Source organism: Pseudogymnoascus destructans (genome assembly GCF_001641265.1).
Source record: "Pseudogymnoascus destructans isolate 20631-21 unplaced genomic scaffold scaffold_53, whole genome shotgun sequence".
NCBI classification, from domain to species: Eukaryota; Fungi; Ascomycota; class Leotiomycetes; order Thelebolales; family Thelebolaceae; genus Pseudogymnoascus; species Pseudogymnoascus destructans.
The window spans coordinates 14,651-41,275 of record NW_020167570.1 but is presented as its reverse complement, the minus strand read 5'-3'; the positions used below and the strand labels follow the sequence as shown (position 1 = coordinate 41,275).

The window sequence follows — 26,625 nt, the reverse complement described above, 5'->3', positions numbered from 1 at the left end:
TAACCCTAACCCTAACCCTAACCCTAACCCTAACCCTAACCCTAACCCTAACCCTAACCCTAACCCTAACCCTAACCCTAACCCTAACCCTAACCCTACCTCTCATTCACACTCCTCTACTCACACTTCCCTACCTCTCATTCACACTCCTCTACTCACACTTCCCTACCTCTCATTCACACTCCTCTACTCACACTCCCCTAACACACTCCCCTAACACACTTCCCTACCTCTCATTCACACTCCCCCACTCACACTCCTCTACTCACGCTCTTCTACTCACACTTCCCTACCTCTCATTCACACTCCCCTAACACACTCCCCTAACACACTCCCCCACTCACACTCCCCACTCACACTCCCTATTCACACTCCTCTCACTTACACTTCCCTCTCATTCACACCCCTCTCACTCACACCCCTCTCACTCACCCCTCTCTCACTCACGCCCCTCTCACTCACGCCCCTCTCACTCACCCCTCTCTCACTCACCCCTCTCTCATTCACCCTTCTCTCATTCACCCTTAAACCCTAACACTCTCACTAACCCTTCAACCTTACCACTCTCACTCACCCTTCTCTACCCTCTCACTCACACTTCTCTACCCTCTCACCCACCCTTCCTTAACTCTCACTCACACTTCATCCCTACCACACTCCTTCACTATTCTCTCACTCACCATTCAACCATCCTTACTTCCCATTTCACCCTTATTCATTCCCCATTTACTCCCTAACCCTAAACTCCCTGTTACCACCCTCTCACTTCCCCGTTTATCCCCCATACTATCCTCTCCCTTCCCATTTCCCCAACTCTCACTTCATCTTCAACCCTCTCTCACTTCCCACTTCACTTCCCACTCCACCTCCCCTCTCTCACTTCCTACTTCACTTCCCCTTTCCCACCTCCCACTCTCCCTTTAAACTCTACCACTCCCCGTTTAACTCCCTTTCCCTCCTCCCACTCTCCCTTTAAACTCTACCACTCCCCATTTAACTCCCTCTCCCTACTTCCCATTTTACTTCTCGCTTCATTAAAACTCACTTCCTGTTCAAACCTCCCAACTCCCCATCTAACTGCCTCTCACTTCCCATTTCACTCCCCGTTTCCCTTATATAAAACCCTATCAAAATTCCAAAAACCCCATTACGTTCGTCTCATATAACTACCCTATTAACAATATTAAACCTTTTATTGACCCATCTTATTCCCAAAAATATATCTCGTCCATTATAATTACTGCCTTTATATAACCCCCCCCTCCATCACCCAAATTCAAAATTCGTCTCTCATTTTATCTCGTATCAAAATTCTGAATACGCCATTCTTTTCCTCTCCAAAAATTACCCCTATAACATCCCTTCACCTCCCGTCACCCCAACTCAAAAACACACCCCCCCCCCTACTTGACCGAAATCGAATTATCTCCCTTATTTAAACTTGTAATAAAATTCTGAAAACGCTATTTTGTAAGTCTCGTAAAACTACTCTATTAACGATATTATTTTCGGATATATTTCCCTATCTTATTCCCAAAACTATATTCTCATCTGTTATAATTATTCCCTTATATATCCTACCCCCTATTCACACCAACTCGAAATTCGTCCCCCATTTCAACTCGTATCGAAATTCTGAAGAAGCCATTCTCTTCCGCTTGCAAAACTACCCTATTGACGATATCAAACTATTCCTCTACAATGTCCCCTTACTTCCCCTCATTCCCATCAAAATAACTGCCCTCGAAATTCTGAAGAAGCCATTCTCTTCCGCTTGCAAAACTACCCTATTGACGATATCAAACTATTCCTCTACAATGTCCCCTTACTTCCCCTCATTCCCATCAAAATAACTGCCCCCCCCCCCCCCCCCCCCAAACTCAACTGAATTCGAAATTCGCCTTCCATTTCACCTCGTATCAAAATTCCGAAGAAGCCATTCTCTTCCCCTTCAAAAACTACCCTATTAACGATATCGAACGCTCCTTATACATCACCTCTATCATAACTTATAATACCTCACTCAATATATTTGCTGCCTTACCTTTGCCACCCGACGGAAATCAAAGTAACTCACCCATTTCAATTTGTAACCCTAACCCTAAAGACACCATTCTCTTCTCCTCGTATTTCTCGTCATTTCCTGATGTCGAACGATAAATTCTGTCTGTTGCTGCACATGTTATACTTGGGGATAAAAATCGGGTCTTCCTGGAACCCCCCCAAACCACCACCCGTCTAAATCCGGAATATCTCTCTCGTTTCAAATCGTATCAGAAATACGAAGATGCCATTCCCTTCCCCTTGCAATCCTCTTTTAATACCACCCTCGAACGATAAATTCTGTTGCTTACTGCAAAACTTATTGCTCTCCTTATACCTGCCCCCCCCACCCATTGCCAGTCGTCTAAATCCGAAATAACTCTCTCGTTTCAAATCATATCAAAATTATGAAGACGCTATTTTGTTCCCCTCCAAATTCTCTTTCAGACGTGATGCCGAACGATAAATTCGGCCGCCTATTGCAATACTTATAGCCCCTCATCTGACATACCCTCCTCCCCCCTTCCGCCTGACCATATCCGGAATATCTCCACCGTTTGAATTCGTATCAAAAATCGGAGGACGCCATTTGATTCCCCTTGTAATTCTCTATCATTGACGATGACGAACGTTAAGATCGGGTTGTCGCTTCAAAAGTTATCACCCCTCAAGAACTATGCCTCCCTTCCACCCCCTGTCACCTACCACCCACCAAAATCCGAAATAACCAACCCAATTTGAATCGTACTGAAATTCAGAGTACGCCATTTTATTCCTCTTGAAACGCGCTTCAATTTGCCGTGTTGAACGTTAGATTCCGTCTGTCGATTGAGAAGTTATTGGCCTTCGAAAATTAAGGTCCACTGGCCCCCTTGCCACCAACCATCCGTTTAAATCCGCAATAACTAACTCACTTCTACTCGTATTAGAAATCGGAGGACGCCATTTTCTTCCCCTTGTAAATCTCTTTGAATTACGACATCGAACGTTACGCCTTGCCTCTCGGTCCGGGTTTTATACCACTTCCCGTTCCATGCCCTCTTCTTCTTAATCACCCATCGAAATCCGTTATAACACAATCATTTCAACTCGTATCAAAAATCGGAGGAGGCCATTCGATTCTGCTTGCAATTATCTTTCAATGGCGCTATCGAACGTTGAGTTCTGCGCACCGCTGCAAAAGTTATACCACGTCTCATATGTAGAACCCCTTTGCCCCTACCCACTGCTGCCCGTCTAAATCATAAATATCTTCACCATTTTAACTCGGATCACAAATCGGGATACGCCATTCGATTCCCATTGTAAATCTCTTCCATTAACGATGCCGACCGTTAAGTTTCGGCCGTCGCTGCAAAAGTTGGAATCCTTCTCACATGTTGCCATGGGGCCCCATTTCCTGGGCCCGGCCCAACAAATCCGAAATAACTTACTTGTTTCAAGCCGTATCAAAAATCGTAAGAGGCCATTCGACTCCTCTTGTAAATCTCTTTCAATGACGATACCGAACGTTAGCTTTCGACCGTAGCTGCAAAAGTTATAATCCTTCAAAGTAGGTGCTCCACCACACCCACTGATGCCCCAGCGAAATCTGCAATATCTCACCCGTCTCAACTCATATCACAAATCGGAGGACGTCATTTGATTCGTCTTGCAAATCTCTTTTATTAACGACATCGAACGCACCGTCTGCATGCTGCGTCAGGTTCTTACAATCCATCCTATAACATGCCCCCCCCAACCACCCCTCCCATGCATCGCCCGACTAGAACCGGAATGTCTCCACCATCTGAAGTCTGATCAACAATCAGAGTACGTCAATTTGTTCCCCTTGCAAAGCTGCACAAGAGACGTCAGCGAACATTTACATCGGTCGCGAGGCTGTCAACTTACAGTCCTTGCAAGAACGTGAGTTCGAAAATGGGCCATGGGACAAGCTCCCTACTCCTCCTCACCTGGCTGCCAGTTGCTCTGCTTCGTGAAGAAGACGCAGGAGTAGCGCGTGCCCTCGAAGGGTGCGATCCAGTGCTCGAGGACTGCAGAGCGGAACAGGACAACATCCCCTGGCTGGAAGGGAATCTTATAACCAAGGGCTGGCAGGCACAGCTCCCCTCCTTCGAACTCTCCAAAGCAGGCCATCGCAACCCAGCCATCCAGCACATCGTGGTTGTCCTTGTGTGGCCCAACCTGGGCGTTTATCAGGATCGCGAGGCAGTGCCAGCAGCTCCTGTTGCTGAACTTGAAGACCTCCAGCTCAGGCGTGGCTGCACACTCGCGGAGGTAGTTCTGCCTGTACTGCTCGTAGGCCCTGGGATCGATCTCCTGGAAGAGCCTCCCAATGGTCTGCGCGAGGGGGGCCATCTTCTTGTAGAGGGCCAGGGTGGCCCCGAAGCCATTTCCAGTCCTGCGCATGTCAGAGCAGATGGTGGGAGGCGAATTTGTCTGGCCTGTGGCGTGCCACAACCCAAGGTGGTAGACTCCCCACTTCTTCCCCTCGCGCTCAGCCTTCCTGGCCTGCTCCATCTCATGCCTCTTGTCACTGCTGGGCTTGGGGGGTGGCGCGAGCTCCGTGTACTGCTCAATGGCACCAGCCATGAGGCGGCAGAGGCCCTTGTTCCTGTCCGGGAGGCTCAGCCCCCCCCTCATGTAGACGAGGAGCTGCTCTGGGTCCTTGTCAGCAGAGTTGAAGACGGTGACGGGCTGGATGTCGAGGCCATCCTTCCCACCATCCTTGGGGATGCCCTGGAGCAGCGTGAGGTGCTTGCTGAGCTCGAGGCCCTGCTCCAGTGTGGTGGTGACCTTGGGGTTGGGTGGCGTCATGAGGTTGGTCCAGGCGAGGTCTGTGGTGATGACCCGGGCATTGCCGCGGAACTTGGCCTTCCAGTTATGGGAGAACTCCCTCCTCTCCTTCCACTCATATGGCGAGTGGGCTGTGTGGTGCTGGTGGCGCTTCTGGATGGAGGGTACTGGTGGCATGGTGTCGCGAGCTCAGGTCTTGATGGTACCTCACTATAAGATGGTATAGTCTAGGATCCCCAAAGGCAGATGACACAGGATGGTGTGCCCCTCTTGACACTCGAGACTGAGCTGTGTGCTGGCGTGAAGAAAGCGTGGAAAAATGTTGGGTGGTTGTTGCGCGAGCTCAGGTTTTGATGGTACCTCACTATAAGATGGTATAGTCTAGGATCCCCAAAGACAGATGACACAAGATGGTGTGCCCCTCTGCCACTCGAGACTGAGCTGTGTGCTGGCGTGAAGAAAGTGTGAAGAAATGTTGGGTGGTTGTTGCGAGAGCTCAGGTTTTGATGGTACCTCACTATAAGATGGTATAGTCTAGGATCCCCAAAGACAGATGACACAAGATGGTGTGCCCCTCTGCCACTCGAGACTGAGCTGTGTGCTGGCGTGAAGAAAGTGTGAAGAAATGCCGGGTGGTTGCCGCGCGAGAAGGAAAAAATGTGTAAAGGACTAAGTTTGGACTTGACGGTAGAAGTTCTGATATAGACTGAGACGAGCCACGCCCGCTAGCTGCGTGGCAACTCACATGACTGACCACCCCATCAAAATTGGGTTGAAAAAAAAAACGTCGAGATCCGAGGCCGGGAGGAGCATGGCTGCGTTCGTCTGGGCGAGGGCTACGCAGTTACATGAAAAGGGGGATGGATTTGATGGCATCTCGCTAAGAAAATGGCGATCTCGGTTAAAAAATGCCCCATCTTCTAACCCTGGTCGGGAGAGGCCATGGCAGTGGTGTGGACATGGGAGTTGCATGTTGGGATTCGTCCTTGCCAGTCTCACCTGGGTATGTAATTATAAGATAATCGTACGAGTATCAGAACTAGAGTATTGCCTCGAAATATCCCAAGGGCTAGTCTGGTATTCGAGCTATGGGGGTCTATAAACGCTTCCGATTAATTGGGGGTGATGGGGAGGGGGCAGCCCATGCCCTAAACATAGCAACGATCAATGTTCGGGAGTGTCACAACCAAACGCGGTTAGGCGAAAACCTTAAAAAGATGTCAACCCTACATCTCGAGTTCGACGTTTAATATACAGCTTATATTGCTGTAATAATATCATATGTATTGGCGGTATGTGTCATCGTCAGTAATTTAATGCAGTTCATATCTCGTCGAGGAGTGTGATTATTATAATCCGTTCCAATTTATTTAAATTGCAGAGAATAATATTTCTCAACTCACGACATAATTAATATGGCTCTATGGCTACAGTCTATATTATAAATACATGGCGCTACCAGTCGAACACCCATTCGCTAGTTTAATATGCCTCGAACTCGAGCAGCGCTGCTGCTGCGATCTTTACCCCCCAGATGCCCTTCCCACCTGCAAACTCGGCCACCTGCCCACACCATGACAGGAACACATCCACGTCATTCTAACTAACCCTAACACTCCGTCCTTCGACACCGCGAACAGCAGCAGGCACCAGCCCAGTATCTCGCCCATGGGCGTCTCCGTGTCCGGCCGCAGGTACTGCTCGCAGATGCTGTTGATGTGCTCGAGCGTGCTGCCGGCGCCCGACCTCTCGAGGTATGCGGCCGTGCTGAAGATGAGCAGCTGCACAGCCCAGATCAGGCCGGACAGGCAGCTGTTGAAGTTGCCCGGCTCCTTCCACGACTTGGTGCGTGGCTTGACGCTCAGCATCGCGCAGAAGCTGAGGAGCGGCGAGCTGAAGCGGTCGCCGCCGAACTCGTGGCAGACGAGGGCCATGCAGAGGGATCGGAGGGCGTCGTTCAGCGCTAAGCGGTCTCCGTCGGCAGCGCACTCCAGGGCGGCCTCCCAAGCTGTCGTCTGCTCGTCCGTCAGCCGGATCCGGTCCTCGGGGCACCTGCCCTGGTCCGCGCTCAGAGGTGGCGTGAAGTGGCTGCCGCAGTAGGCGACGCGGTAGCAGTACGCCATGAACTGCTTCCAGTACCCAAAGTTTGTGCGCAGTGTGGATGGCTCCTTCTTGGGGTCGAAGCCGCGCACCCTGCCTGCCCTGCAACTGGCTGGTGCCGATGAGGTAGGGGCGCCATGGAAGCGGCTCAGCGCGAGCTGCCTCGCACGTCATCATGCAGTCCGGCCCGTCGAAGCACCAGCCGTGCACCTCAGCGAGGATCTCGTCCATGACCTCGAGCATCAGGAACAGCTCGGGCTCTCCCTCATCTGCGCTCTTCGGCAGTGCAAAGGAGGCGTGCATCTCGTCCTTCTCTAGGCCCCGCACGTGGTTCTCGATGCCAGTCCGCCTCAGCCACGGGACCGCAGCCGAGGGGTGGCTGTCGAAGCCGTGCACCTTGTTGCCCTCCGTCTTGATGTCGTCCGCTACCATGGTCGCGTCCGCGTCGGCCAGGTCGAAGAAGGCCTGCTCCTGCGGCTCGAGGGCGATGGCGGCAGTAGCTGCGTCCCCTTCCGCCCTGTCGTCGTCTGTAACCACAAAGTACCGGACATGCTCGGTCTTTGCGAAGAAGGTCTGCACCGTGCATCTCTGCCACGCGCCACCCTCACTCTGCTGCGACGGCTTCTGCCCGTGCTCCCGGGACACGTGCGCCCTGATGGCCGGCCCGGACCGGGTCAGGGTCGGCCGGCTGTCGTCGCAGAGGATGCAGGAGAATGCCGGATGGCGGCGCAGTCCCTCGATGGCGATGCAGGGCTGGTCTGGCAGGGCGACCTGTCCCGGGGGCTGCAGCTCATGCGTCGCGAAGAGGTCGAGCAGGGTGCGCAGCTCCGGCCCCTTGAGGTCGTGGGGTGGGTGCCTCAGGTGCCACTCCTGGCTGGCGCGTGCGGGCATGAGGCAGGTCCCGCAGTCGCGGCAGAGCAGCACCCCGTGAGTTGCGAGGTAGGAGAAGCTGGCCGCCATCCTTCCCTTGCGCGAGCGGTGTGTGTGCGCTATTCGCCCTTCGTTGCATACTCTGTATGCGTGCTTGATGCGCCTGCGCCGTCCCGGGGGTCTCCCAATTTGCTGCACAATAATCGCTCCACAATGGCCCGTGCGCGCGCGAGCGACAGGGGTCGCTCGCGTGGGGATTCCCAATTTGCACTACAGATACGGCCGCTTCTAGGGGTAGGCTCAAACACAAATCGCATAGCACGCTGTCCGACCCTACACAGCTCACTCCCTCTACTACCCCATCAAAGTAGTGCCCTAATACTACTCGCCTGCACTCCCTGCTCTGGATATATTCCGTCATTGCATCCTCATCCACCTGCTCCACTGAATACTCGCTCATCAACCCTTGACTCTTTACCCCTACACTCTGTACTAGTGTGACGATTATCGACTCACTAACCTCTCCCTCTCTTCCTCCCCTTCCTGACTGTTGAGCAAAGCTCGTCAATCCATATGGCCTATCAATATGCACCACATATATGATCCCTGGAATATTAATTCCTGTCCCTAATGCTCCTGTCGCCACAATCCATCCTCCACTTCCTTGAGCCCACTTCTGTAGTGTTTCGCCCTTATCATCTGCGCGTGCCTTGTAAAATGAGCACTCTAAAGCACTGCTGATTAAGTCGCCAGTTGCATAGCTCCGTACATAAACCACTCCACGTTTCCCATCTGGCAAGTATAGTAGTCTTTCTAGTAATCGAAGTCCGACCGCAGATGCTGCTTCTTCCTTACTATCCTGCACCTGATATCGAATGGTCGGCCGTGCAGTGCTCCGTCGTAGTAGTACTGCATCCTCAATTAATAGCCTGTCTCGTAATACATCTTCTAGCTCAACCATCAATGTGGCTGTTAATGCTGTAAATGGACACTTTAAGTACCGTAGTTTCCACAGCTCTCGAAGCCGCTCTCGATATGATGTATCTGTAAATGCAACATGGCATTCATCAAAGAACATGTGAGCTAGCTGCCCATTCAACTCGTACCCCTTAGCCTCGTGGAGAAACTGCCCACTGACGGCCTGGTCAGCACTGACAACCAGCAGCTGCACCAACTCTTGACTACTATAATGATTACTATAGCTCCACTCTTTACAGTGCAGCCCAGCAGCCTGTCCTCGAGCCACGATATCTTCAACTAGTGCTGTGAATGGAACGACCACAATCACTGTCTGGTCAACAGCCATGGCAGCCACTGAAAAGAACAGCACTGACTTGCCACTGCTTGTGGGCAACACGATAATCGATGTGACTGGGGGCTGGTGAACAAGTTGTAGTGCTGCAGCTTGTCCTTCAGATCGTGGCTGCGCTTGTGGGCCATAGATCCGTCGCAACCCATCTAATGCCTTTGCCTTCACCCCATGCTTGCTCTCTCTCCTCTCTCGTTTGATGCCAACTGGTGTTAATTGCTGGCTGGCTTGTCGCCCATGCTTTCCTTTCCCCTCAGCCTGTGCCAACCCTAACAACTCGTGCCATGCTACTGAAGCTTGCTCATATGCTGTGATTAACTCTGGGCCTAGTCGATGCAAGAATGCTCCGTCAACTGCATAATGAGCTTGGGCTACTCTCTGCCCATGCCCTGATTGTCTGTTTAATGTTAGTACTAATTACCATAATGATTACTATAATAATTACTATAAACAATAGTACCATACTATGGTACTACCATAAATAGCGCTTACTATAATCATTACTATAAACTCACCTAACCATGATATGTCGGAATGTGTTCTGCTCCAACTCTTCTTCATCATCACCCTCTGCAAACTCTCCTTCATCCTCTTCATCGTCCTTCTCCCACGTCTTGCTTGCTCGTAGTAAATGCCATACAGCAATTCCAATGGCTACGTGTCGCCAGCTCTGCACTGTCAACCGTACACCTAGCCCCTTACTTGTTGCCTTGCTTAAAGCTTGCGTGAGCTCTTCTCCTGCCCATGGCCCTCGATTATCACCAAACAAGTACTCTGACTCTCGTTGGTCTAATGCCCTGCCAAATGGTCGGATATATATCAAGTACTGTGCTAACACTTGACTGACCTCATTGGGCAAGAACCGAACAATGTAATCTGTGTTTCCCCTCCTCTTTCTTGCCTTATCGTACATGGTTAAGAAGCACATCTGCCCATTAATGACGTATATGTTCCGCACTGAATACACACTGTTACTAACCTTGATCGATCCAATCTCTGGTCCTCGAGCTGGCTGGCCACCTGTGACATGCAAAGTAACCATCAACTTTCGTAAGAACTGACGCTCTTGATTCAAGTACGCCTGCTTCTGTGAGTCGTTCCATTTGTATGATCCATCGCCTGCTCTTTGAAGCAACTGCCACTCCTTGCTTCCCTTCCTTGCACGTTTAAGCAGATACTGATAACCTACATCCGTACGCTCTCGATTCTTAACATGGTTGATGAAGCTGTACTCAGACTGTCGAAATTTCGTGTTCCAAGCCATGCTGTCAACGATCTGGCTCAAATCTACCATGGGCAGCTCTGAATCAAACGCCAGATTGTATAGTAATCTTTGTAGTAATCCTATCAAGTCATGGCACATTTCCCTAACCTTTTCAAGCTCAACTCCCATTCCAAGATAATAAATCGTCTGTTCATCGCGTGACCAGTGGATGTTCGCTGGCGACTCATGCAGCTGGTTATACTTCTTCCCCATAGCTAATTGACTCAAGATGCTTGACGTTGGTGAGAATGAGCCTTCACAGAGATGGGTCCTCCGTAGCTTGTGGATTCGCTCGGGAATTGATTCAATATCCTCTTTGCTCTGGAGTCTTAATTCTGGCCATGGCTCTAATGGTACTGCGATCTCAAGCATAAGCAGCCGTGTGATCCATAACACACGTCCAAGTATTGGTGTGTATGCAAGTGGTGGATATAGCGATTTGGTAAGTGGATCGATCCCACGAACAGCTAAGTAATGCATCAATGGTGACTCGTACAGCCCAATCTTGCTAGTGTCCTGCATCAGGACTAGCATGCACAGTCGCATCAATTCGGCTGTGAGTAATGGATCCTGATCGTCTTCATTATTGGGTTCAGTTTGCAAGTGCGTATGGATCTGTTGGATTGACTGCCACTGAGCATGGGTGAATTCCACGCCAGTTTCTAATGAAGTCAGTATAGTAAATATTATAGCAATCATTATAGTAACCCTTCACACACGTTGCCAATGTGCACTTCGCGCAGATGGTTTTGGGTTATATACTATAGTAACTACTATAGTAACCATCTACTCACTGTGTAAAGCTGTGCGCTTCACGCAGATGGGTCTGGGTTTGATTTATCCTACCACACAACCCTCCACACACGTTGTGTGACGCCGTGCGCTTCGCGCAGATGGGTTTGGGTTTGATATATCCCACCCCCTCCACACACGTTTCGTGATGCTGTGCGCTTCGCGCACATGGGTCTGGGTTTGATATATCCTACCACCCAACCCTCCACACACGTTGCAAGACGCTGGTGCGCTTCGCGTGGACGGGTTTGGGTCTTCTATAGTAACTACTATAGTAAACACCCACACGGGTCTGGGTTTGGTATATCCTACCACCCAACCCTCCACACACGTTGCGGGACGCTGGTGCGCTTCGCGCGGATGGGTTGGGGTCTTCTATAGTAACTACTATAGTAAACACCCACACGAGTCTGGGTTTGATATATCCTATCACCCAACCCTCCACACTCGTTGACGCCGTGCGCTTTGCGCAGATGGGTTTGCCTCTTCCATAGTAACCACCATAGTAACCATCCACATACCTGTATCATCCTCCCAGTCAACTGTCGCCGTCCTCATCATGTAACAGATGAACCTCTGCCATACTGCACTACACTTATGAACCGACTGAACGCTCTGGTGAAGCTCGAATGGATGCTGGCTCGCAACCTCATTCTTTGGTGATGCCCACCACTTTAGTACATCCTTGTGGTCCATATTTGCTAGCGTATCAAGACAGCGTTCAAGAATCCGATCCCATGCACGTAACAGTCGTTGTAATTTGGTCTCCTTCTCCTCTGGCTCACGCGCGTATTTGTACGTCTGGATAATATCAACCTGTGACTCCTGAAGAACCTCGTTCCACCCAGTGTATCGTAGCCATGGGTCTAGCTCATCAGCCGCGGGCTTGGCTAGCAGTGTCAACCTGCGCTCCTGTGCTGCCTCCTTCCACTGCTCGATGTCGCGTATGATCTGGTCCTCAGCATCGCCTTCCTGGTTGCTGGCTTGCTCTTCCTCACTAACATCATCGCTAGACTGCTCTCCAACGTCGCGTACTAATATCATCAGCTGGTTACTATAATGATTACTATAAAGATTGCCAGAATCCAACTTACTCAATTGATGCGTCGCTTGCATTCCTTCAGCCTGTCTACTCTCATCCACAACCCAATATCGCTCCTTTCCATCTCGAAACCATGTCTGCAGCCGTACAGCCTGGAATAACTGGTTGTCATCCACCCGTTTCATTGAATGCTTATTTCGGCCATGATCCTTCATTACTCTTCGACTGATTGTATAATACCTACAATGCTGACATTGGAATCCATCAACTATTGGAATAACTGGCTGTGGTGGTAGTCCATCAACTGGTAATTGGATAGTTGAATAATTATAATCAAATGGAACCCTCTGAATATAGTGCTGTATCTGCTTTCGAACTTCCAGTTTCTCCTTATGGATTTTGCGGAAGTGCTCAGTTAGTCCTACACCGCTAACTGCTTTGCAGCAATGTGCACTCAAACAAACCAACACCTTATACTCAACGTTTAGTTGGATCAGATGGCTCAAAGTCACTGGAACTTGAATGGAATTGATGCTCTGACGTTCTGCCATGATGGAATTGATGGTAATAGCTATAGTAATCCATATAAAACGTAACCCTAGAGAATGCCGTTGTGCGCCCATCGGCAACTAGTGCCAAGACAAGTGCACGGGCCACATCTAACCTAAAATGGATGCCTTTGGGCGTCCAACGGCAGAGACATAAGGTTAGGAAGGAGGGAGGTCGCATGAGACCGGCCCTGGTACCTGGAGGGGCAGCGGGGAATAGTAGTTCCAAAAGTATCACGTGACGGACTCGCAGGATGATGAGAAGAGTCCTAAGAGTCCAGGACTCCGAGGACTCGAGTGAGTTCCCAGGAGTCCACTAGGCACGTGACGGACTCGCAGGATGAGAGAATAGTCCTAAGAGTCCAGGACTCCGAGGACTCGAGTGAGTTCCCAAGAGTCCACTAGGCACGACGCCACTATATAAGTAGATAGTATTTCCTTAGATAGGAGCTTCGTGCTCAACTCAATACAGTATTTGTTATATACTAGTAACGTGTTACTTGAAGCCTTTGTGTCTGATCACCTGCCTCCTCTGATAAGTAAACCTTTACGCAAGAGAACCTCTGTGTCTTCTATCGTTTAGAAGTCAGCGTTACACTTTGAGCACCACTTCTACGAGGTACCGGCTTACACACAAAGCAACATGTCTGTCGTCAGTTCGAAGGGGAAAACCCCCACCACGCCAACTTCGTCTCAGAGGTCTAAGCCTGAGAATGAAGAGATGCCCGATGCACCCACCATCAACGAACTCAAGGAAACTCTACGCGTCAAGTTGCCCGACACTTACTCCGGCAACCGAAAGGAACTTGAGGTGTTTTTGCTACAGGTCGAACTGTACCAGCACTTCAATGACGAGAAGTTTCCCACCCAGGAGAGCTATGCCCTGTGGACTGCATCCTACCTTAGGGGGGAAGCCCTGCGATGGATCGAACCATTCCTCAAGGATTATTTCAAATATGAAAGTACCAATGGAAGCATGACAACTACGCAGACTATGTTTGGCAGCTGGAATGGATTCTGTAAGGAAATCCGACGCATGTTCGGAGACATCGATGAGATTAAGACCGCAGAAGACCATCTGTTTGCACTTAAGCAGACTGGCAGCGCCCTCACATACTCCACAGAATTCCAGAGATACGGTAATCAGACAGGATGGGACGCCAGCGCACTCATCAGCCACTACCGACGTGGGCTGAAGAGCCATATACGTATGGAACTTGCCCGTTTGGAACAACAACCAACGGACATGGTAGCGCTAATCGAACATACGGTCCGAATCGACAATCGACTATACGAATTCCAGAAGGAACGTCGGACCTATGACAAGCCAAAGAAAAGTTACCCCTACCGGGGAAATGAGGGCAGACGACGGGATCAACACCCGCGAGACAACCGTTGGTCGGACCCAATGGAACTCGATGCCACGTTCAAACCTGGACGACCCCGTGACCCTAAGAAAGACAGACAATTCAAGGAACGACTCTGTTTTAACTGCGACAAGCCAGGCCACATGGCCCGAGACTGCAGACAGCCAAAGAAAGGGAACGGCGGACGCAAAGTCGGCAAACAACTCAATGCCACCTGGACAGGACAGTTGAACGCAACGTTTGTGAGCAAACAGGACTGGGGAATAAACGGCGAAAGCACCCCAGAAGACGAGAGCTCAGATGAAGGGTCGGAGGCAGAATCGTTCACCGTCTCGGAACAGGAAACCTTCGACGAACTCGCACCTACGGAACCAATGAGTCCACGGTGCAAGAGCGTAGTAAGACGCATGGCAAAACACGCCCACGCGAAGATTAGGGCCGAACGAGACAAGCCCAATGGCCAGAGGAAAATCCCCATGCTTAAAGACCTCTACGGGAACCTGTTACAGGAACTTCCGTTAAAATGCAAGGTGGACGACTGCAAGGATGACCTCTGGAGATACTACGACCAACTAACGAATACCCGCAGGCTGCTTGGCACGTCCCAAGACGTAGCTAAGTTGGAAGCCCAAGAAGCGGAAGAACTGGAGAAGGATGTCGAGCATATGGCTAAACTGAAGTATATGAAAAGCGTCAAACTTTACTACCAGGACCGCAGGAGAGCCCTGAAGAAGTACGACGAGAAAGCCAGAGATATGCTCCGACGGGAAAATGCGAGACCCACTCCACGCATCGAAAGGAGAGCCATGGAGCAACTAGACACGTTCTCCACGCCTCCGAGGGAAGATAGTGCATGGGTGAGAGGACAGCAGGAACTATCAACGACAGACGCAACAGAGACTGATCATCCCTGGCACACGTATGTCTACTGGGAGTATTGCAGCGAAGATGACTGCAAGCTCCACTGGAAAAAGAAACACCAGAATCAGTTGTTTCCCCGATCCTCACCCAGGATACACTTCAGAGACGCAGAGCAAGTTCACGCCCTCAGGCGAAGCCAGTATGAAGTGGACTTGCCTATCAAAAGCGAACAGGTATACGAGAAATACCCACATCTGCTAGACGAAGCAGAAGAGCGAGGGAAACGATCTCCCCAAGGACCACCATTGGAAACGGATGAATACTATCCTTCCTCGGACGAGTCAAAAAACTAGGAGTCCTCGACGGTAGGCCACCGGCGAGCGACATGAAGAGGCCTAGTACAGACCAGCTATGCGCCACGACGGGCAGCATGCAACTATATGTGGTCGCTAAGATACAACAGCGACACCTCCGAGCAATGATTGACTCAGGAGCGACGGGCAACTTTATGACAAAGAAAGTAGCAGACACGCAAGGTTTCAAGACGCAATTGAAAACCGAACCATACCCGTTAATGGTCATAGATGGAGAGCCCATCTCGACTAATGAAGGAATGGTGACCCACAAAACGGTCCCATTGGAAATGGTCATGCTACACGGGCACAAGGAAACGATTCAGTTTGACATCGTGCACATGGACAACCATGCATGCATCCTTGGTATGCCATGGCTCAAGAAACACAACCCCCAGATCGACTGGTGGAACGAGAAAGTTGTGATGAGCCAGTGCGCGTGTGAACAACGGACGGACACGCGACAACGGGAGAAACCCTCCCAGGGCCGGAAGGAGTTATGTGCAACCTCCGAGCTCGATGACCTAGCCCAGGCATCCTCACCGACGAGTATACCGGTGGAGTACAAGGAATACGAGCAATTATTCCAGGAAGGCCCTAAGAATGAGGCGCTTCCTAAGCACCAACCATGGGATCACGAGATACCTTTGGAGAAAGACAAGAGTCCACCGTTCGGACCAATATATCAGCTATCGGAAAAGGAGCTGAAGGTACTTAAGGAGTACATCGATGATAACCTAGCGAAAGGATTCATCAGACCATCCACATCACCAGCAGGAAGTCCGGTGCTTTTCGTACCAAAGAAAGACGGCTCCCTACGGTTATGTGTGGACTATTGAGCGTTGAACAACATCACAATCAAGGACAGGTATGCCCTGCCGTTAATCAACGAACTACACGATAGATTTCAAGGAGCAAAGATCTTCAGTAAGCTAGATCTGTGAGGAGCATACAACCTGATCCGAATCAAGGCTGGGGAAGAGTGGAAAACAGCATTCCGCACCCGCTATGGCCTATTCGAGTATCAAGTCATGCCCTTTGGGCTAACAAACGCACCCGCATCTATGCAACGACTGATGAATGATGCTTTGCACGAATACTTAGACATCTTTACCATTGTCTACCTAGACGATGTCCTGGTGTATTCAGCAACCAAGGAGGAGCATGTCAAGCATGTCAAACTCGTCCTGAAGAAACTAAAGGAGTACAGCTTACTCCTCAAACCAGAGAAGTGCGAGTTCCATAAAAACCAAGTCGAATTCTTGGGTTACATTATCGGAACGCACGGCATCAAGATGGACCAAGCAAAAGTAACGGCAGTGTTGGAATGGCCAACACCGACCACGGTCAAGGAAGTGCAAGCCTTCCTAGGCTTCGCCAACTTCTACCGAAGATTCATCTCGGGATATTCCAAGGTAGCTCAACCACTCACGGAGCTTACCAGAAAGGATCTCGAATTCAAATGGACGGACAAGGCAGAGGCTGCTTTCCAGGAACTTAAGACGAAGTTCACGGAAGCACCTATCCTTGCTACATTTGACCCTGCAAAGAAGATCATCCTCGAAACGGACTCTTCTGACTTCGCAATTGGAGCATGTCTGAATCAACCAGACGAGAACGGTAAGTTCAAACCAATCGCGTACTACTCTAGGAAACTGTCACCCGCGGAACTCAATTACGACATTCACGACAAGGAGCTACTGGCTATTGTCGTTGCCTTTGAGCAGTGGCGAGTATATCTTGAGGGACCCACCTACCCTGTGCAGGTATGGACGGATCACAAGAACCTCATATACTTCACCACGACCAAGGTTTTAAGCCGCAGACAAGTCCGCTGGGCAGAAACCCTCGCAGCCTACAACTTCACGATAACCTATCGCAAGGGCTCCGAGAATGCAAGAGCAGACGCTCTCAGCAGACGGACCGACTACGCCGGCCCAAAGGAAGAAAGACCTAGAGCAATTCTGAAGAAAACAGATGCAGGAATACAGTACAACGAGTTACTAGCGACGATCTCAGTCATCGAAGATACAGAACTCGAGGAAAGACTCAAGAAAGCTTACGCAACAGACGAATGCGCCAAGCGAGTCTTGTCCAAAGTCGAAGGCGACTTCGCCATCGACGAACAAGGACTGATTCGATACAAAGGCTTAGTGTATGTCCCAAGTCAAATGAGACGCCCGCTGGTGCAAGAACAACACTCGTTACCAGCACACGGTCATCAGGGAGTAACACGAACCTTCGAACGAATCACCGGACACTACTACTTCCCAGGTATGAGGAAGCAGGTAGAGACAGTGGTAAGAGAGTGCGACATTTGCAGCAAGTCAAAATCCAATAGGCACCTGCCATACGGACAACTCAAGTCGACACCAGTACCAAAAGGAGCGTGGAAATCAATAGCTTTGGACTTCATCGTCAAGCTTCCACCCTCCAAGGACCCGTTAACAGGAATAGAATACGACTCTATCCTCGTCATCACGGAAAGACTCACGAAATATGGGAAGTTTATACCATATCTAGAAGCTAGCGACGCCGAGGTGCTCGCATATACCTTCATTCGAGTCATATTAGCCGATCATGGGATGCCAGAAGAAATCATCTCAGATAGAGACAAGCTCTTTACTTCGAAATTCTGGAAATCATTGATGGCGCTACTGGGAACAAATCATAAGCTATCAACAGCTTTTCATCCCCAGACAGATGGCCAAACAGAAAGATTAAATCAGACCCTTGAACAGTACCTGCGAAGCTATGTCAATCATCAACAGGACAACTGGGTTCAGATCTTACCCATCGCACAGTTTGCATATAACAGCGCGATGACAGAAGCAACGAAAGTCTCACCGTTCTTTGCCAATTATGGCTACCAGCCAGAAGCATATAGGCAACCAAGACCGGATGAATCACGAGCTGAACAAGCCCTGATCGTGGTGGAACAACTGAAATCGTTCCACGAACAACTTGCGACGGACATCCAATTCTTAAATGAACGATCCGCCGCATACGCAAACAAGAAGCGCAGTATGGAACCTGCCTTCAAGGAGGGGGATAAAGTATACCTACTCCGGAAACATATCAAAACGAAACGACCAAGCACAAAGCTGGACTTCAAGAAATTGGGACCATTCAAAATATTGAACAAAGTCAGCTCAGTTAATTACAGACTGCAGCTACCCAGGAAGTCTAGACTACACCCGGTATTTCATGTCTCACTACTGGAACCAGCAAGAGGAAATACCCCAATTGCGACCGACACTGAACTCCAACCCGAGAATGAGATAATCGAATATGAGGTCGAAGCGATCCTAGACAGAAGGTTAGTAGGACGTCGAGAAGAGTTTTTGATAAAATGGGAAAATTACGAACCTACGGATAATTCGTGGGAACCAACAAGGAACATCAGCAAAGAACTGCTGGAGGAATATCGACGCCGCCATCCGCCAGCCATTGATCCCAAGATGCAGGGGAGTAGGCCAGTGGATCGGAGGAAGCGGGGGTCCCGGTCACAGACGAGGAGGCAGCGCTAACTGCCTGTTCCTCGGGCTCAACAGCGTCACGCTTCTCAGCAGCCACACGTTCGGCCTCCTCTGCCGCATCAAGCTCGTCGAGGGTTTTCAAACCTCGCCGGAGCATATCTTTACCACGGGTTCGGATGAGGCGTTTCTGCTTCCGCAGACGAAGTAACTTCGAAAGGGTTTCTTCCTCTTCGCGATCCAGGCGATCCTCCTCCCGTTCGAGCTTCACCCAGTCGGGATGCTCAGGACCCATACAGTCACACTTTTCTTTCAAGTTGCGACGAACGCACTCGGCGCACCGCCGTGAATCATTTGGAGACGACACGCAAGTAACGTTTCGCCTCACGCAGTTCGAACAAGAATCCATTTTGGGTAGTTCGTATCCGTGGTTCTTTATTCGACGGACAAGATCATTGCGTTCCTGGAGTTTGCGGGCAGTGTCAGTAGGCATGTTGCATGTTGAAGGACTCGCTGAGGAGCAGCAGAGTCCCGGAGACATGGACGTACTTATAGGATTCGAGACGAATGCCCAGGGGAAGGGAGCGAGTGTTACGACGGAACAAGAAGGCTGGCCAACTACAGGACAGGAAGGAGGGAGGTCGCATGAGACCGGCCCTGGTACCTGGAGGGGCAGCGGGGAATAGTAGTTCCAAAAGTATCACGTGACGGACTCGCAGGATGATGAGAAGAGTCCTAAGAGTCCAGGACTCCGAGGACTCGAGTGAGTTCCCAGGAGTCCACTAGGCACGTGACGGACTCGCAGGATGAGAGAATAGTCCTAAGAGTCCAGGACTCCGAGGACTCGAGTGAGTTCCCAAGAGTCCACTAGGCACGACGCCACTATATAAGTAGATAGTATTTCCTTAGATAGGAGCTTCGTGCTCAACTCAATACAGTATTTGTTATATACTAGTAACGTGTTACTTGAAGCCTTTGTGTCTGATCCCCTGCCTCCTCTGATAAGTAAACCTTTACGCAAGAGAACCTCTGTGTCTTCTATCGTTTAGAAGTCAGCGTTACAACTAGCCCGCGTGCGCCCTCCTGTACTGCCCGCGTCTGACTCCTCTGTCACGACAAAGTAGTCAATTCGCCCCTTGGCTGTAGAGTATGTCTGTAGCTTGCACCCCTTCCAAAGCGGCTGGACCTTATGATCTTTCGCCTTGATCTTGTGTGCTTGCCACACGTGCTCTTTCATATATTTCTCGCTCACTGTGCAATGGCTGCATCCTGCATGCAAGCAGCAGAAGCCATCAAAGCTCTGTAGACGCTCAATCAGCCTACAGCCATCATCTCGACCTGGCTTGTTCAGCCTAAGCTGCTCAACAGTGCAAAGCTCATAACCCTCAAAGAGCCGGATCGTAGCTGCCAGGGCATCGCCTAGCAAGCGGTGCGGCTCATTCCGCAAGTGCCACTGCTGGCTAGTCAGCCCAGGCAAGATGACTGACTGGCAGAGCTCACATATAATGATCCTATGAGCCGCTTCATATGAGAACATGATGAGGTAAGAAAGAATGGAACGGTATTAACTCAATGGCATTATAAGTTGACTGTAGTGTGGGGCACGCATGGTTGGCAGATTCACTGCTGTGCGCTGTGCTTGTTGAGAGTCGTCTGTCACCACCACTACCCACGATTGACGTGAAACATCTAGAGTTCGGGAACTGGACCCTATTGCTTCAGTCTATTCAAGTTGACCACAGTCAACTTGAATAAGGACGTTATTACGACCCTTTCTATCGCATCTAGGCATTTTACTTTTTCACCGAAAAAGTAAAACCGTAATGTGGGGCGCGCAGCCCAACCCTGACCAATCACAGCCCCCTAATTTTACTTTTTCACCGAAAAAGTAGCGTGCAATAAGTGGTAGGCCGTGGAGTTTTGAGTTGGTGCCATTCGTAGCATCTTTTGTGTGGTGCTGCGCACAGACCAATTTTCTGGCACCAACTTGATGCCACGCCCGCGGCCGCGACATAATAAGGGGTAGGGTTTTTGCTACGTTGTTCCCGATAATATGTTCAATGTTTTCTGCAGGCCAATGTCAATATGGGTTGTTTGTCGCGGCTTGTGCTAATTTTATTTCTAGGATGAATGTCGTTTCACCAAGCGCAAGTGAACCCAATTGGCCTGGAGTCCTATAATACCCATTCACGCCCCAGAGCTTGTGCATCTCAGCATAGCAATTAATCACTATATCTAACATAGCCAAAATAAAATATTCAAACAGCACTTCAATGCCCCCCGTGAAATTAAGTAGATAGCAATGTTAAATATCACTATCAACAAATTCATAGAGACCTCTTATGTCACCAGAATAAACTTATGATTCTACCAAAGTCTCATCATCATTAATCCCACCACGCAGCTCTTGCAATGGCCAAATCGAACCCCGCTATGCTTTTCTGAAACGAAGCGAAAACAGCTCCAACTCTCCTGTCTCCACCGCACCTGGTATCTCTATCTAAGTATCTACAGCCTCAACCGCCCGGACCATTCCACCATATAGACTTATATGTACCCCACTTCACCCGCGCCCACACATTTACTGTGCCGCCTGCGCTCCCTTTGCCAGCTCTTCCAGCTTCGCCTTCTCCTCATCCGTCAACTGAGCGTAGAGCTCATTGAACCCGGCGATATTATCCGTCGAAGCGCGCACGAAGAAGTCCGTAAGGTAAGCCTGCGTCTCGTCGTCGCGCTGGCGCATGAAGCTTCCACCAAGCCCCTCAGCGTAGGCCATCAAGTCCGCCTTGGCGGCACCCGAGCCGAGGTCCAAAATGGAAGGCAGATCCTCCCATCCATCATCATCTTCCTCGTCTGCGAAGTCTGCGACGGCGAGGGCGGTAGCGGCGTTCTGGACGCCAGAGGCGGAGAGGAGCTCTTCGATGAGGACCTTGACGATCTTCAATGGCGCGGGTACTATGGTGTACTGGTCAGGATCTGACCTTATTAGGAAGCGTTCGTGTCGGGGTGGGGTGAGGACTTACTGTTCTTGGCGCGGGAGCGGGTCATGATCCTGTCGCTGGTTGGGACGATCAGGTCACCCTTTACCATAGTCTGTGCGACGCGGGTGTCGTTCAAGCTGTAGAGCTTAGAGAGAGCAATAACACTAGTTTGTTAGTATTATACTTCTTGAGAGAGAGAACCGGTACTTACTTTTGTCTGATTTCATCGTATCCGGCAAAGCTGACCGAGTGTTCGAGCCACTTGCTCAAAACAACCTGCAGTCCGCTCTGTCCTCCGATCTCAATCTGGTTCAGGAACTCGACCACATCGGCTGCACCAACAAGGGACAGACGAGCAAAGACGAGAATGAGAGACTGGATGAAAGGCGCTGCCTCAGCAGTTGCCAGGCGTGAGGCAACTGCTTGAAGGAGCTGAGGCAGGAATGGGCCAAGACGCTCCTGTCCCGCCTTCTCAACAAGCTCAGCAGCAACTCCCCCAACCTCCGAGGCTGCGTTATCCTCCATAGTAGGGCCAAGCAGGCGATCAATTATGATGAGACAAACCTCCAATCCGGAGCGCCCAGCCTCATCGTGCCACTCAAAGAGCTGCTGCGGATCATGCATTATAATGAACTTAAGAGCCTCGGAGCCGGGGCGGAGGATCTCTCCTTCGATAGTGCTCAGCAAGAGGCGGCTGAGCTTTGGCATGACTGCAACAACGAATCCGGGTGGTAGTGGCTCGGAGCCGTTCTCCGTCAAGACGGCGATCAACTCGCATGCAAGCTGGGGGTTGTTAGTATGGTCAGTGCAAAGGGACCAAAGTTACTCACAGTTGTAAGAGGATTATCCTCTGTTACGCTTCCAACATCCAGCGCTCCAGTCAAGGAAGGCATCACCTTCTCGCAAAGCGCGATATAGCCCTCTGCGCCACGTGAAGACAGAGATTGCACAATATCCTCGAACGTCTCGTTAACCAACACAGTAAGTTGGAAGCTCGCCGCGCCATGCTTTGCCATTAATAACAGTAGGTCAATGACTCCACTTCCAGCAGCAATGGCGATGGAGTAGTCGAGCTGTGTTGCTGCACGGAGCGACTCAACAAGGGTGACTAATAAGTCATCTGAATCCTCCAATTCGGTCAAATCCTTCGCATTCAGGAACTCGGAAATGGCAACGGCAATTGGGATTTGACGGTCAGAGGGGATTCCTTCAGGGGCTTTGATAAAGCCTTGGATAGCCTTTATGCAAGCGACCTTTACAACTTCGGACTCATCCTCGTGTATAGCCTTAATTGTACGGTCAAGGAGCGCCACCGTTGGGAATGCACTGCCTGAAATGCTTTGAATGAGAACTCCAGCAACGATATACCCTCTTGCGCGAAGCAGGGGCTCGTCTTGGCGGTTGACGGCGTACTCGATAAACTCAAGGTATGACGCTGCTGTCTCGGCGTGAATATGCTTGTCAATATCAAGGAAGTCGTTTAGCAGTTGAGTGAGGAGGTACAACGAAGCTTCTCTTGTCCTCCATGTTGCGTCAGGGCTTGCAAATAGAACTCTCGTGTAAGTCAATAGACCCTCGAAGGCTCCCTGGTGCAGCCATTCGCCCAGCTTGATAAGCAAATCTCCACAGGCAGTGCGGGCTGTGTAGTTAGCAGTAACAGATGTTTCTTCCGCAAGGAAAAGGTTGACATCAATGTCCCAAAGACCTTCTTCTTCGGACGGTATCTGTGCATATGCAACGGCAAGTTTCATAACATCCACAACCCACGGCGTATTAGAGATACCACCGCAATTTTGGAGCGCCGTCTCTAATTCCTCCCGGACGGGTGGAGCCCGCAAGCATGACTGCAAGAAGTCAAGCTCCTCCAAAACTAAAAAGTCCAAGGTATACGGGAGACCATCCGCATCTTCCAATCGCCCCTGATCGTCGTGGTCGATGTACAAGTCCTTAAACGTATCCTGCAGCGAGGAAAGCTCTTCCCAAGTAGCTGTGAATAATACCGGGCTTTGCGGTAGCAGTAGCTGGGCAAATACTTGTCGGATCTTCATAAGGGTCTTGACAACCTGGAGCTTCAGGGCAACAACCCCACGCCAGCTCTCGGGTTCCCGGTTCAGACCTTCTTCGCCAGCCGCTTGGCTTCGTGCTGGGAATTGTAGCTTCATTACTTGCAGGAAAAACGGAGACCACGATTGTAAGACCTCGTCCGCAAAAGCCTTAACCTCTGTTCCGTGCTCGTCCTTAACCATATCCATGATATCGAAGCATCCGCGGAACACCCCCACGGCCAATGCTCGCAGGGACATTTTCCTGTTATCATCCACGGCAACGTTGTAGACCGTCCCCATAACATCTCGCGCCACCGCGAAGAATTGGTCCTCGTTTAAGCTGTCGTCGACAAGATCCGCGAGCACCTTCAAGGCGCCGTGGAGCTGTGCATCAGAAGCGGTGGGGATGATTTGTAGCAGCGTGGGTAACAACGTCGGCCATTGATCTGGGAAATCCACACTGGCGATCTTGCTCACGACGTAACTAGACCGCCACGTTAGTATAGCCTCGTGCTAAAATAAACAAACCGCGACAGCACTATTCCCCGCACTATCCGGGGTCCAACATACCTTGCGGCACCCCTCACCCTCCTTTCATCCTCTCCACTTGTGGCAAGCTCTAACAGCCTCGACCTCAACACCGCCTTAACATCATCTGAGATAGCAACCGTAGGCCCCTCAGTCTCCTCATCTTCTCCGCTCCAATTCTTCTCGGCGAACAGTCTCAGCGTGGTCAGCGCCGCCTGCCGCGTACTAATCGGCAAACTGGTATGCGCCGCAATGGCAGCCAAGCCCGTCGGGAACGCCTCATTGCTATGCAGCGCCTGCAGGTGCGCCTCTGCCTGTTGGCGGGGTGCCAAGGCGGAGCTCTGCGCTTCCGTCAGGAGATGTAGGAGCTGCTCTTCGAGATTCGACATGGTAGGTTTAAGTGCTGTGGTGGTGAATTCTACGAGCCCATAAATCGGAGATATCGTTCGTTTGTTGCGGAGGGGGGTTGTGGGGAGGTGAGAGTTTTATGGGCAGACGGTGAGGTGAGTTCAGGATACTCGACGTGGATTTGGCGGATTGTCGTGGGGGGAGTTGTTTGGGGGATGCACGTGCCTACGCGTAAACACCACCAATCAGCGACGATAAGATAAGAGCTCCAGTTGAAAAACGTCCCAGGAAAAGTTGAGAAACAAAGAAGCGGTGCGACTTCAAAGCCTTGTATTCCAGCACAGCACTTCAAAAGCTGTCTTGGGACTCCAAATTATACGGCGGTCAGCCTCTCCGGCCATCAACACCACACGTCACCGTCCATCTCGCCCACCATGCCTGCCCCGCCCCCACCACCCATCCCCATCCTCAACACCTACACCTCCCTCCTCCGGACCCTCACCTCCTTCCTCACCGTCGCAATCCACACTCTCCTCTACGAACGCGCCCTCTACCCCCCAACCTCCTTCATCTCCGCGCGCGCCTACAACTACCCCGTCCGCCAGTCTCGGCACCCCAAAGTCTGCGAATGGGTCAGCGACGTCGTGGCAGCCGTGGAGAAGGAGATGGCAGAGGGGCGCGTGGATAAGATCTCTTTCGTCGTGTATGACGTCGCTGATAGGAGGCAGGCGGTGGTTCAGGAGCGGTGGGTGTTTGATGTTGGGGCTTGGCCGGTTGTGGCGATGACGGATCGGTTTGTGCAGTTTGAGGAGCCGGTGAGGGGAAAGGGGAAGGGTGTGGAGATGCCTGTGAGGGAGGAAGAGGGGGATAGGGAAAAAGAGGGGGGGGAGGAGGTGAAGATCCATATTGTGGATATTGAGGAGCAGCTGCGGGCTACGATACGCAGGCTCGCATATACGGCTGAGAAAATGCCTCCGCTACCTGAGGGGTGTACGTACACCGTCATCGTGGAGCTGCGCGACGATGCCACGCCGCCTATTGGGGTGAGTTGAAGCCCCTTTCTTTTTGTGACCCCTATACCAACGCTTAACCACCAGCATCCCCAGCCCTGGGTTCCCTCTCCTCCCGCACTTCAGAAAACAGTAGACAAGGAAACAGACACCACCACCGAGGGACCAGCTATTCGAGGCCCACGTGCAACGCCCATCCGATCCGTCGACTCAGGGGCCTTCGTGCTCGAGACGTGGGTTGAGCAGGCTGCGCCTCCGCCGGAAGATAAGAAGGAGGGGAAGAAAGCAGCGTAAATTCCCCTGTTCATTTGTCAGATTCATGAATATGTGGACTGTATAGCTCAGACTTAGTAGGTCTGATTTAAAACATCCGCGCGGCCCGGCTATGAGGATGTGATTGCCTACTGTACTGGGAAGACATGTGGCTGTGCTGCTTCGCTGCCATACTCGAGGCGGGTATCACTGTATGCGCCAGTCATCTCGGGGCAGAGGGAGTACAGACTGTCACAACACGCATCTGCAAGATGACCACAGACAAGGCGTCCACCACCGCTTTACACCCAGTCTCCAAGCCAGGACTGCATTACATGCACTGGAGAGACCAAGCAGTGGCTATGTCTGTATTTGTGAAAGGGAAGTGGAGAACAAGAAGTGTTTAGTTTACAGTTTATGTATCTAAGGTCTATAGAAGCCTACCATCTCTGTGGATCGAGGGAGGTGGGAAAGAAAGATGGAGGCCGTGGTTGTTGTGCCGTAGTTACAATTATAGAATATATATAGTAGGAACGCGGCCCTTAATCGGAAGGGCAGTGTTCAGTCTTCGTTTCAATAGAGAGCTTGACCACGTAACTATCTACAACGTGACTTCCCACTGCCCTGTTCAGCCAAG

At 50.8% G+C, this 26,625-nt stretch overlaps 3 protein-coding genes across 3 annotated transcripts; 1 reads left to right on the top strand and 2 right to left on the bottom strand.

Annotated features, from left to right (window-relative positions):
* Window positions 1–6,319: 6,319 nt before the first annotated feature.
* VC83_09491 (uncharacterized protein) lies at window positions 6,320–12,404 on the bottom strand (the record flags this gene model as incomplete). Its single annotated transcript, XM_024472905.1, has 8 exons — window positions 6,320–6,389; window positions 6,451–7,100; window positions 7,153–7,931; window positions 7,954–9,518; window positions 9,637–10,049; window positions 10,101–11,047; window positions 11,699–12,211; window positions 12,272–12,404. The coding sequence occupies 8 exons, from the start codon at window positions 12,402–12,404 to the stop codon at window positions 6,320–6,322; spliced, it is 5,070 nt and encodes a 1,689-aa protein (XP_024319537.1).
* An 8,700-nt stretch (window positions 12,405–21,104) lies between these two features.
* VC83_09490 (uncharacterized protein) lies at window positions 21,105–25,610 on the bottom strand. The gene is made up of 5 exons (XM_024472904.1): window positions 24,421–25,610; window positions 22,636–24,334; window positions 22,017–22,588; window positions 21,848–21,969; window positions 21,105–21,800 (listed from the first exon to the last, which is right to left on the bottom strand). The coding sequence occupies exons 1-5, from the start codon at window positions 24,765–24,767 to the stop codon at window positions 21,406–21,408; spliced, it is 3,135 nt and encodes a 1,044-aa protein (XP_024319540.1). The 5' UTR covers window positions 24,768–25,610; the 3' UTR covers window positions 21,105–21,405.
* VC83_09489 (uncharacterized protein) lies at window positions 25,161–26,581 on the top strand (the record flags this gene model as incomplete). The annotated part of the gene is made up of 3 exons (XM_024472903.1): window positions 25,161–25,769; window positions 25,824–26,026; window positions 26,091–26,581. The coding sequence occupies 3 exons, from the start codon at window positions 25,161–25,163 to the stop codon at window positions 26,131–26,133; spliced, it is 855 nt and encodes a 284-aa protein (XP_024319539.1). The 3' UTR covers window positions 26,134–26,581.
* Between the last annotated feature and the right edge of the window lie 44 nt (window positions 26,582–26,625).